This window comes from Lethenteron reissneri, chromosome 43 (assembly GCF_015708825.2).
Source record: "Lethenteron reissneri isolate LAM-NWPU_2019-01 chromosome 43, ASM1570882v1, whole genome shotgun sequence".
Classification (NCBI taxonomy): Eukaryota; Metazoa; Chordata; class Hyperoartia; order Petromyzontiformes; family Petromyzontidae; genus Lethenteron; species Lethenteron reissneri.
Window position 1 is genome coordinate 1,388,264 of NC_083821.1, and position 12,338 is coordinate 1,400,601.

At 52.7% G+C, this 12,338-nt stretch overlaps 1 protein-coding gene across 2 annotated transcripts in view; it reads left to right on the top strand.

The window, feature by feature from the left end:
* The first annotated feature begins 2,404 nt into the window (after positions 1–2,404).
* The window catches only part of LOC133353244 (clavesin-2-like), a 34,295-nt gene continuing 24,361 nt past the window's right edge, over positions 2,405–12,338 (top strand). The window contains exons 1-3 of one of the 2 annotated variants that reach the window (XM_061569329.1): positions 2,405–3,324; positions 5,942–6,675; positions 10,032–10,206. In XM_061569329.1, coding sequence (XP_061425313.1) covers positions 6,287–6,675; positions 10,032–10,206 — 564 coding nt within the window. In that variant the 5' untranslated portion in view covers positions 2,405–3,324; positions 5,942–6,286. The remainder of the gene's footprint in view (positions 3,325–5,941; positions 6,676–10,031; positions 10,207–12,338) is intronic. The other variant, XM_061569330.1, reaches the window with a different exon arrangement.

The following is a 12,338-nucleotide window of genomic DNA, read 5'->3' on the forward strand; positions in this document are numbered from 1 at the left end:
TTCACCATTTGCGGCGTTCACCATTTGCGTTGTTCACCATTTGTGATGTTCACCATTTGCGATGTTCACCATTTGTGATGTTCACCATTTGTGATGTTCACCATTTGCGATGTTCACCATTTGCGGTGCATTTCCCTGCTCGGTCAGTTCCAGTCCCTCCGCATTATTTAATTATTTTACACACACACACACAAACAACCAAACCCATGCCCATCCCGTCCAAACGCCTCTTTTCGCATCGCTACACCGATTTTTTTTTTTTAGCACAGAAACAAGCGCGCGTCTTAACACAGCTAACATGCAAGAGCAAGGCAGGTGCTGTTGGTGCATGCATGATGTTGTTGGTGCATGTGTGATGTTGGTGGTGCATGTGTGATGTTGGTGGTGCATGTATGATGTTGTTGATGCATGTATGATGTTGTTGATGCATGTATGATGTTGTTGATGCATGTATGATGTTGATGGTGCATGTGTGATGTTGCTGGTGCATGTGTGATGTTGTTGATGCATGTGTGATGTTGGTGGTGCATGTGTGATGTTGGTGGTGCATGTGTTGTTGATGCATGTGTGATGTTGTTGATGCATGTGTGATGTTGTTGATGCATGTGTGATGTTGGTGGTGCATGTATAATGTTGTTGATGCATGTGTCATGTTGTTGATGCATATATGATTTTGTTGATACATGTATGATGTTGTTGATGCATGTGTGATGTTGTTGATGCATGTATGATGTTGAACTTTACCCACGCTCACCTGCAGCTCCCCAAGTCTTCCTCCTGGACGCGACGGGAGCTCCCCATGCCTCCTCCATCTCTGCACGACCTAGCAACTCTCAACATCCGTGCCAAGTCCCTCCCGCGCCGCAGTCGCCCCGTGGAAAGTCAGCAACCTGGGCCACGGCTGTCCTGCATTCGCTTTGTCCGGGGGTGCCGGCCCACTGCCGAGTCATTTCTCAGCAGTGGGATGTTTGCCGAGAGAACAAAAATATTCCCACATTGACAAACATCCTAAATGAATTATTTTTGGTGGACACGCCTTGCACACACACACGCCGTGTTGCTACGAGAAAAGGGGCATTGGCTGAAACGTTGCCGATCGCAAATGCAGGGTTACCTCGCTTTGTGCGGGTTCGGTGTTTGCGATTTCGCATAAATGTGGCGAACTGTGCCTACCCAAAATTCGCTCTATGCGGTATTAATTCGCCCATATGCGGCTATGCGCCGGGTGTGATACTACCTTGTGTGTGTGTACTGTGTGTGCACTGTGTATACTGTGTGTGTGTACTGTGTGTGTACTGTGTGTATGCTGTGTGTGTACTGTGTGTATACTGTGTGTGTACTGTGTATGTACTGTGTGTTGTGTGTATGCTGTGTGTATGCTGTATATGTACTGTGTGTATGTACTGTGTGTATGTACTGTGTGTGTGTACTGTGTGTATGTACTGTGTGTATTACTGTGTTATTCTGTGTTATTCTGTGTGCTCTACACGGCAGGCAGCTGTATACTCGTGCGGTTTCACTCTGTGCACCCTTTTTTGGAACGCATCTACTACTACTACATCTACTACTACTGCACCTACTACTACTACATCTACTCCGACAGCTACTACTAAGAGCGCGTTATCCGTGCTTGTGCAGCACAGATAACGCAGCAGCAGCAGCAGCATCATCACACGAGTAACAACAACGGGGGTGTTTGGCTTTGGGATTTTGGCAACGTGGGCTTAGCTCGCTCCCTCCGTGTCCTTCGTCGGTTTGCTCCTGTTCCTCCAGAAGATACATGAAATAAACGTGGCCAAACCCCCCCCCCCCCCCCCCCCAACGCCGTGAAATTAACGAGAGCAATTCCCTTCCTTTATCCGGGATAAAAGCAATCAGCGAGTGTCAAGACAAGGCTCATTTTCATGAGAGTCCGTACATACAAATCATGCACGCACGCGTGAACACGACACACACACGCGCGTACACAGGACACAAACATCGGACGCGAACACGCACGCTGAGCAAACGCCGCAACATCGCCCTCTGCCCAACAGTGGACCCATTTTGATCTCGCCGCTGCGTAGAAGGACCCCTGCCACGAAACGTCGCCCGCGGTGCGTTTTGCTCCACCGCTCTGCGAGACGACGGTGGGAGACGGACGTGGTGGGGGGGTGGTGGCGTTCCGCGTGATCCGCACGCCTCTGCGTCGCCGCCAGCGGCCCCACGCTGCACGGGGAGCGCGCGAGCTGCGCGTGGCGCTGCCTCCTCGCTGCTGCTCCAAATCGACGGATTTCTTCTTCTTCGTATTCAAAGCAGCGCCGTTATTAATATATTTATCTACTTCTACACGGGAGATCCCATCCTCATCCCACCCACCCACTATACCCCCCCCCTCCTCCTCTCTCGCCCGGCTCAGCTCAGACTAGCCTTGGTTGTGGTTGGTGGTGGTGGTGGTCAGTTGTGGAACACGCGCGCGCACACACACACGGGTGCCAGGCTAGGTTGACCGGGACGCCTGCGAACGACGCTGGCGACGTCATTGCTCATGCAGCCCGCGCTTCCACTGCGGGAAGGCGCCGTCAGGGCTCTGTGAGGAGGAGGAGAAGTAGAAGCAGGAGGAGTAAGGATGGGGAGTCAGTGGGCAGGCTATGCTTGTCTGTAGCCCCCCCCTCCCCACCCCCAGCGTGCTATTGTCGTGACCCCCTCGCTCGCTTTTCTCGAAGCCATTGGTGCTGTCGCCAAGGGCGTAGGAGTAGTGGCAGGGGGTCCCCCCACCCCGGGCTCGCTCAGCCACCGCAGGTCGGGGTCCGGGCCCCCTTGAGCCGACTCGGGGCTGGTTGACCGGCGAGACGTGGGAGGAGTGCGTCTCTTGGTCGGGTTACTGCAGCATGAGCGGTGACTTCATCACCACCAGAAGCAGCAGCAGCAGCAGCTACACAATCAACACATCGTCGTCATCGACAGCAGCTACAGCAAGGGATTGCAGCAGCAGCAGGTAACACGGCGTCATCATCGGTAGCAGCAACAGCAGGGACTACAACAGGAACAGCAGCTGTAGAAGCAGCAAAAACAGGCAAAACGGCTTCTGCTGCAGCAACCAGCAGCAGCACACGCGACCGCTACATCAGTGACGGATGTAGCAGGCGCATCACATAAAACCAGCCGTAGCTACATCTTCATCATCATTTGCAGCAGCTAAACAACATCATCATCAGCAGCAGCAGCTATAGCAGCAGCTACAGCATCATCAGTGGAGCGGAGCGTGCTGCTTGCATCTTCGTGCCGCAGCGCCGACTCGCTCATCACGAGTGTCTCCCTCGCCACTGACGGCGTCCGTGTAAGGTGTGTAACACACACCACACACACACCACCACACACACACACCACATCATACACAACACACACACCACCACATCATACACACCACACACACCACCACATCATACACACCACACACACACACCACCACATCATACACACCACACACACACACCACACATACACACCACACACACACCACCACATCATACACACCACATCATACACCCCACACACACCACCACATCATACACCCCACACACACACCACATCATACACACCACACACACACATCACCACATCATATACACCACACACACACACCACATCATACACACCACACACATCATACACACCACATCATACACACCACACACACCACCACATCATACACCCCACACACACACCACATCATACACACCACACACACACACATCACCACATCATACACCCGCACACACCACCACATCACACACACCACACACACACACCACACACACCACCACATCATACACACCACACATTACACACACACCACACACACTCCACACACACCACCACACACCGCACCACCACATCATACACACCACACACACCACCACATCATACACACCACACACACACCATACACCCACATTATACACACACACACCACACACACCACCACCACTACACACCATACAAACACCACACACACACACCATACAAACACCACACACGCACCACACACACCACGCACACCCCACACACCTCACACCCCTCACACACCTCACACCCCTCACACCCACTCATTCACTCGTCCACTCACGCCCAACGGGGTTAGAGTCGATCTCCGTGTCGTCGTCATCATCATCGTCGTCACCACCATCGATATATCCCCCAGGTCGTCCTTGCAAAAGAGACTGCGTCTCAATGGGGATGATGACATCTCCTGGTTAAATGAAGGATACATCAACATACGTCTCATGTATTACATGTCAACATTCTGTGTATGTGTCGTCACCACCATCATCATCATCACAACCGTCCATGGTCGATCCACTGCTGGATGAAGAGTCCCTGTCACCGTCTCTCGCGACCCTGCGGCGGTGTGACAATCCAACCTCGCACCTTGGGCCACGAGCTCATTTCGTCGCTCCATCTCCTCGGTGTTGTTCCTGTGTGTATCGACTGCAGTACACACACGATGTGTGTGTGTGTACGAGGTGTGTGTGTGTACGTGTGTGCCGAGATCTAACTACATTTCTTATTTTACGCATAAACCAATTTAGACACGCGCATGAATTCCATCTGTCACAGATACGTAGGTAGAGTAGTACATGTATTCACACATACAACTGGATAAAGGCTTAGCTTAGGGGCAATGCTCAAACCTGTGAAATATTCAATATTACATCTCAGATTTATATACAGTACACAGATATCGATGTCTGTACGAAAGAGGTCTGTACGCACAGAGACTGCTGGGGCTGTTAGCGAGCACCTATTAAGGGCGGCACTAGAGGGTGCTGTGGCCAGAGTCATGCCCGGCCGCCTTTGTCTCCCAAGCGCTGATGTTTATACGTCGCACCAGGTACTAATTTTAAGGCTGAGTCGATCTAGGGGAGCTGGAATCGAACTCGGTTGACCGGGTTCGTAGCGCAGTGCGCTGGCAAAGATGAACACCAAATGTATCGCCTTTTAAACAGGCTGGTGGGACAACTGCTGTAAGCGAGCACCGTCAAAATGCGGCACGCACACTCGCACAGATCCTAGCAAGGCAAGGACAAAAACGCCCCCAATATAAGAGAGAGAGAGTGCAGGCCAAGTGCCGTCAGTGATCACCGATCTCCTGCACACACGGACAAGACGCACGCGCTCACATGCGCGCGCACAATATCCGTTCCGGCTCTCCTGTGATGTCGAAATCAACATCATCATCGTCATCATCATTATCGTCATCGTCGTCATCATCATTATCGTCATCGTCGTCATCATCATTATCGTCATCGTCGTCATCATCATTATCGTCATCGTCGTCATCATCATTATCGTCATCGTCGTCATCATCATTATCGTCATCATCGTCATCATCATCGTCGTCGTCGGCTCTGCGCTCAGGTGCAGCGGTGACTCATCTCCTGGCTGATGGAGGAACGCGACCTCCCCCCACGCGACCTCTTCCTAAGAATTCGGTACAAGCAGGAATTATTCCTCCGACGCAGGCGGCGTGGAACCCTCTTTCCCGCTGTCGCTCATCGTGATGCTAGAGGGGAACGCAGAGCCGAATATTTAGCTCACTGCAACAAAACTCACCCCCCCCCTCCCCCGCGTGAATGATCCCCCTACAACATCCACAACATTCTACTCCACTCTTCTCTCAGCACTTACCGACCAACATTCCTCCTCTCATCTCAATCCTCCCCTGGCTCTTCCAGTGACCAAAACCGATCCTCTTCGTTGGGCACAGGGACTGCTGCACGCTCCTCGAGTGTGCAGGCGGTGCAACTGCGCCCGGGGAGTCCTTCGGGTCCGAAGGGCACAGGCATGCGGGGCTGCAGGCGAGACGGCGGTCCCTGCACCAGGGCCCACGCCGACCGCGCCACTGCGTGGGCCCCTGACTCCTCTCCACCCGCCCCTTTGTTCCCGGCTGCCCTCCCAGGTCCCGTGGGGTCGAGCGCGAGTCTCCACACGCACGCGGAGCGGGTATGATCGCGGCCCCGGCTCCACTTGAGGGCAGCTCCTCCTCCACCCGGGGATGTAGCCGCCGCGCGACCGTCGAGATCACTGCGGACACCATCACACCATCGCCGCCGCCCCTCGCGCAACCGCTCCAGAGCCTGAAGCGACGGCGCTGAAGCCGAGGAGCCGATCGGCCCTCCACCAACCGACCCAATCCCTGACCTTCTGAGGTCGCCCACCAGCCGTGGCTCGAACCAAAGTCACACCTCGTTCGCCTCCTCCTCCTCCTCGCTCTCCGCCCCGTCGTCCCTCTCGGGCGGAGGCCATGGCGCACCTCCAGGCGGGCCTGAGGCCCGAGACGCTGGAGAAGGCGCGACTGGAGCTCAACGAGACCCCCGAGAGCGTCCACCAGGCCATCCAGGAGGTGCGCGACCTCATCATCACGAGGCCCGACGTGGGCTTCCTGCGCACGGACGACGCGTTCATCCTGCGCTTTCTGCGGGCGCGCAAGTCGCAGCCGGCGGCCGCGTTCCGCCTGCTCGCGCAGTACTTCGAGTTCCGGCAGCAGAACTTGGAGATGTTCAAGAACTTCAAGGCGACGGACCACGGCATCAAGCAGGCGCTCCGCGACGGCTTCCCCGGCGTTCTCACCGAGCCCGATCACTACGGCCGCAAGGTCCTGGTGCTGTTCGCGGCCAACTGGGACCAGAGCAGGTGATGGCACGCCTCACGGACCACACGCCCCCCCCCCCCCCACTCAGTCTCGATTCAGTCACAGGACATCATCCAAACCGACCGGTCTCATTCACGCAGCGTCGGTCAACTGTGCAGCTTCATTCAACGATGAATCTTAATTCAACCGCACAGCCAAATTCAGCCGCACAGATTATATTTCAGCCTACTTCAACCGGCATTATTCAATCGCGTAGCCTCATTAAACTATGCAGCTTAACTCAATCCGCCTCATTCATTCCTTCGTTTCACTGTGTGGCATCATTCAACCGCATGTCGATTTTTTTTGCCGAGCTTAATTCATCCTTGCAGCTCATTCCACCACACAGACGAATTCGACTCCACAGCTCCATTCAACCACTCCTACTCAACTCCGCATCAATCAATCACACGACATTCAAACGTGCAGTCTCATTTAACCATCCATTCTTTTAACCGCATTTTTTACAAATTCAATCACAAACATTATTTTAAACGCGCAGCCTCAATCAGTCTTACATCCTTGCCCTCTTGCAGAGCTTCATTCGCCGTATTGACCCACTGTACTGCACAGCCCTCCCTCCGCAGGCTGTGAACATCACTGGCGTAACCTCCACATCTCGGATGTGGACAGTGAGTTTGATTCCTGAGCACAGCTAACATCAGTGGCGAGCGATGTCGAAACCAGTCAGGAAACCCCATTTATTCAGAGGTTAGAGCACTGGTGTGGTGACATTCAAAATCCGAGGTTCAAATTCAGGCAGCTGATTGTAATTCAAACTGGGTTCTTAGAGGGCTAGTGAGTGGATAGTCTCACCTGGTCAACGGTGACTGCACACAAAAACAATTGTATGAAAACTGGTGTTGCAGTCATTATGGCTAAAATTATTGACCCTTTATTTTTGGCACGCAAAATCAACCCCCATTGCATTCAATTGGCGTTGTACTTAATTAGGATACATTCCAGCGGTTAGAACCGAATATGTGTTTGTACGATTGTCAAGCGATGGACATTTCACTCATATGCAGAGCAGATGGGAAAAATGCTGCCCACCTACGTTGTGGACCAGAGATCGCTTGCAGAGATGTCAGAAGTAGCTCCGTGGTGTCCGCTTCTGTGGGACGCTCTCCAACCCGGAGGCTTGCGCTGCTCTGTGAGAGTTTCTAATGGATTCATGGTTCGTCTCGTGACCACGTGATGCAGTCAGCGCAATCTGGATTAAATTGAGGGGGGGGGGGTAAGACAAAAATATCTAATTATTCCAACCGAAGATAGAAGACGTCATTTCGAGTGACATTTAACAAACTCTCTTCACGGGGCATACGAATGGTTTGCTCATAGCGTGGATAAAAGAGGCTATTGAAGTGATCTCGGAAGCAATCTTCACATTTGAAGTGTATTTTGTTGAGCCGGGTTCAGAATTCAAGAGACCAGGATGGGTCTATTTTGTAAGAGCGCGACCTGGGGCGCCAAACTGATAAATGAAGAAACAAAAAATGGGTCTGTGATCTCATCTTTTACGGATGTTTTCTGATGCAATGTGATCTTATACTGCTCGCTGAGAGAGTTCAAGATGTAATAAAAAAAATATATATTACTGGTAGTAACCTCCTGGTTACACCAGCCCACAGGGGATTATTGTGTCCGTCCGTCCATCGTGCAGGGAGAGACTGGGTGGGGAGGGTGGAGCTGGGAGGAGTGGGGCTGGGTGGGGAGGGGCTGGTCACCCCGTGGTGCCCTTATAAAACTCAACGTTTAACCTACTCACGCCGGCTTGTGCCCGCCCTCACATTCGGGCATATTTGCGGAATACACCACGCCGCCGTTGACCCTGGCCATTGACCGAGCAACCCAACGTTCCTACCAGCTCCCTCCGCAGGAATGTGTTGTTCCGGTTAAATTCCAATCGTGCTATCGATTTAGATTTTTTATTTAGTTTATTATCCTGCTCCCGCAACTCCAATTAACACGGTTGGCTAAACACGATACGAAAGAAGTTCAACGTAGTATATACATACGTACCATGAGCAAAAATAAATTTACATACGAAACTCTGAGATATCAGTGAAGTCACTCCTATAGATACGTTGTGATCCATGCTCTGGGGAACACCTTTGGCATCACCGCTAACAGTGTTTGTCACGTGTTCAGCAAACCGTTATTTAAATTTCACAGCTGGGAAAAAGCCAAATAATATACAAATAGCTTAATGCATTGTACCACCACGGCTGACCGAGCTGAGACCATCGATTTGCTACACAGCGGCGTAGCGTGGTTGGCATGGGCCCTGGCGTGAGGAATTAATTGGGGGTCCCTCCACCCCGTGGCCCCTGGTGCAGATGAACCGGCCACACATTCGATGGCTGCGCCACTGCTCAGAGCTGGGAGAGAGGAGAGAGAAAAAAAATCCCTATTTAATTAACAACAAAATTAATTGTGCCGTCTTTGGTGACCGGGCCAAAACCATCAACTCACTTCACTTGCGAATTCGATTGAATCACGGGTGGCTGAAATTTGCATTTAAATGCAGGTCCCCACCTGTGGCAGCACGGTGTTTCTGACGCAGCATTAGCCACCTGAGCCACACCTCCGCCTCCATCTCATCATAATTTGACACCAATGGAACAGACCGGGAACGCGGCCTCGGTATTACAACAACAAAAAACACAAGCGAGCAAAGATCATGCACGCTCATTGATGATTCAACACTTTCCAACAGGCGTTCGTCCTTGGAAATGCTGAATTGACCGTACGGAAGCTGCCGGGTGTGGCTGTCGAGGCAAAATGCACGTGGATATTTTAATATTTAAAACTGTGGATATTTCAATATTTGAATATTTTTTTCCCCGGTTTGTGCTTCCAATTTTTGGGCGGCTCTTTTTGTTGTTTTTCTATCAGTTTGACTGGTTTCCAATTGCATAGCTCCTAGATGGCTACACAACTTTACACTACAGAATGAAATACGTGTTTTTGGTGACGCCGCTGCTGCTGCTGCACTGTCAGTTGTGTACAAGCACGAATAAGAAACACAAATATAACTCAACACATTCGTCAATAACACTTTAGCCCCTAAAATGACAAATATACAAAAGGTAACGTTTCGGACGATGACCCTTCCTCAGAGGTAGAGAGTCCCTTTCCCATCATACTCATCATCAACGCTGCCATGCAACAGAAATGTTGTTTCGGGCAAAGGGCCTTCTTCAGAGCCAAGAAGAAGAAAAAAATAGCACAGAGTGGTTTACTGACTTGGAGTTGTGGATCCCGCTTGTGCGGACGGGCGCTTGCAACCTCCGAGACGTCGAGAGCGCCCGCCGGGGTGAGGTCTCACGCAGGCGTTAATCCGCGGAGCGCGCAGGTACACGTTCGTGGACATCCTGCGCGCCATCCTGCTGTCCCTGGAGACGATGATCGAGGACGCAGAGTGCCAGGTCAACGGCTTCGTGCTCATCATCGACTGGAGCAACTTCTCCTTCAAGCAGGCCTCCAAGCTGAGCCCCAGCATGCTGCGGCTGGCCATCGAGGGCCTGCAGGTGAGACCCTCTCGGCGCTCCGCAGGGGAAAACGCACGTACATCGAAGCGGGAGTGCTTCGGCGTGATGGCAAGCACCGCGTGTGGCTCATCTCCCCGTTTACCGCCCAGAGCCAGAGGTGGGAATTCTACAAGCTCATTGTGTGCACCGATGTGCAAACGTCGTTGTTGTCGTCGTCGTCATCATCATCAGCAGCAGCAACGCGCGCACAAATAAACAAAACACGTGTGGAGTCCGTCGTCCCAATGGCTGTCCAGACTTGGACAATATTGTTCTGGCAAGACGTTAGGCCGATGAGACACTTCCTAGCAGGGCTACGTGCCCATCGCGATCAGATTCAGGTTTCTCTCGCCCGATGCGGGTTTCGGTTTGTCCAATTTCGCGTCTATGCGGCTAACCTACGTCGACCCAAAATTCGCTCTATGCGGTTTTAATTCACTCAGACGCGGCTATGCGGCCGGGCATAGGACAACATTGTGTACTATGTGTGTACTGTGTATGTACTGTGTATGTGTGCTCTGTGTATGTGTATACTGTGTGTACTGTGTATGTGTGCACTGTGTATGTACTGTGTATGTGTGCACTGTGTATGTGTGCTCTATGTGTGTACTGTGTATGTACTGTGTATGTGTGTACTGTGTATGTGTATACTGTGTGTACTGTGTATGTGTGCACTGTGTATGTACTGTGTATGTGTATACTGTGTGTACTGTGTATGTGTGCACTGTGTATGTACTGTGTGCATTACTCGGCGGGGCATTGTGGGTTGCGTGGCTGTTGCGGTCCACGCATCGCAATTTCGATTTGTGCGCCATTTTTTGTTGGAACGCATCTACTACGACTACTACTACGACCGCATAAGGCGAGGAAAGCCAGGGGAGGAGGTGGTGCGTGCTGCATGTCCGGCGAGAACAAACACGCTCTCCCGATGAGCATGGCACTCGGTGGCGAGCGAACTGCGACGCGACAAGAACGCAGCGGACGAGAACCACCAAAGCGACGCCGCCGCAATGGCCCATGAGCAGATCGCCCGTAAAGCGCCTGACCTCAGAAGGTCAAGCTGGGTATCGATATGATGCACGAACAGGTGTTCTTCATAAGCGGAAGGGGGCGGCGTTACGCTGTTGGCAGCAGCGGATTGTGAAAGCCAAAATCCACGGTTGTACCGCACCTTAGCGCTCCCGCGTTGATGCTCCGGGCGTTCAAATAAGAACCCACACAGTACACTCCCACCACACAGTACACTCCTAGTGCACAGTACACCCCCACCACACAGTACACGCCCACCACACAATACACTCCCACCACACAGTACACTTCTACCACACAGTACACACAGTACACCCGTACCAAAACAGTACACCCCCACCCCACAGCAGCACACTCGCTGCACGGGACGCTAACGAGCAGTCCGCGCTCTTTGCACGCGACGGCCTCGAGCTCTGAGGGACAGTCCCGTAGCGTTGCCCCTCACCCCGTGCCCCGACTCCCCCCCCCCCCCCCCCCGTCTGTGACGCTGCGCAGTGAGGCGCGGGAGCGTGATGGCAGGTGAATATTAATCACGCCGCTAATGACGCATTAGCATTCATCGCAGTCCTCTCTATCTGCCGTGGGCAGGCGGGCGGGCGTGCGTGCGAGTGACGCCTGCTGCAATATCTCCACCACCACCTTTGTTTCTCGCTGCCCCTCTGCTCTTTCAGCTCTTTGCGCTGCGAGTCGTAGGGGTGGGGGGTTGCCAGCTGTCCTGAATTTTTCCAGAGTCGTCGTCTTCCTCCTCTTTTAGAGGATGTAGCCGTCTTGGGTGATCTCTAAACTACAAAACCACAGTGGTTGTGTTTTACCCGGCAAGGTCCGCTAAGCCACGTAGCTCTTTCACCGATGCGACCTGGACATCACAGGTGATAGCCCAACGAAGTGGGATTACCATCGTCACCGTGTGGACATGTAACGCAGCCGAATACTCTGAACGCGTGATGTTGATTCTAAATGTGGAGGGGAAAACCGGAGAAAAATCCACGCGACCACGGGGAGAGAGACACGCAAACTCCAAATATGCTGCAGGCGTCACGGTCGAGATCGAACCCACGACCTCCCGCACACCAGGCGAGGCGGTTAACATCTGTTCCCGGGAC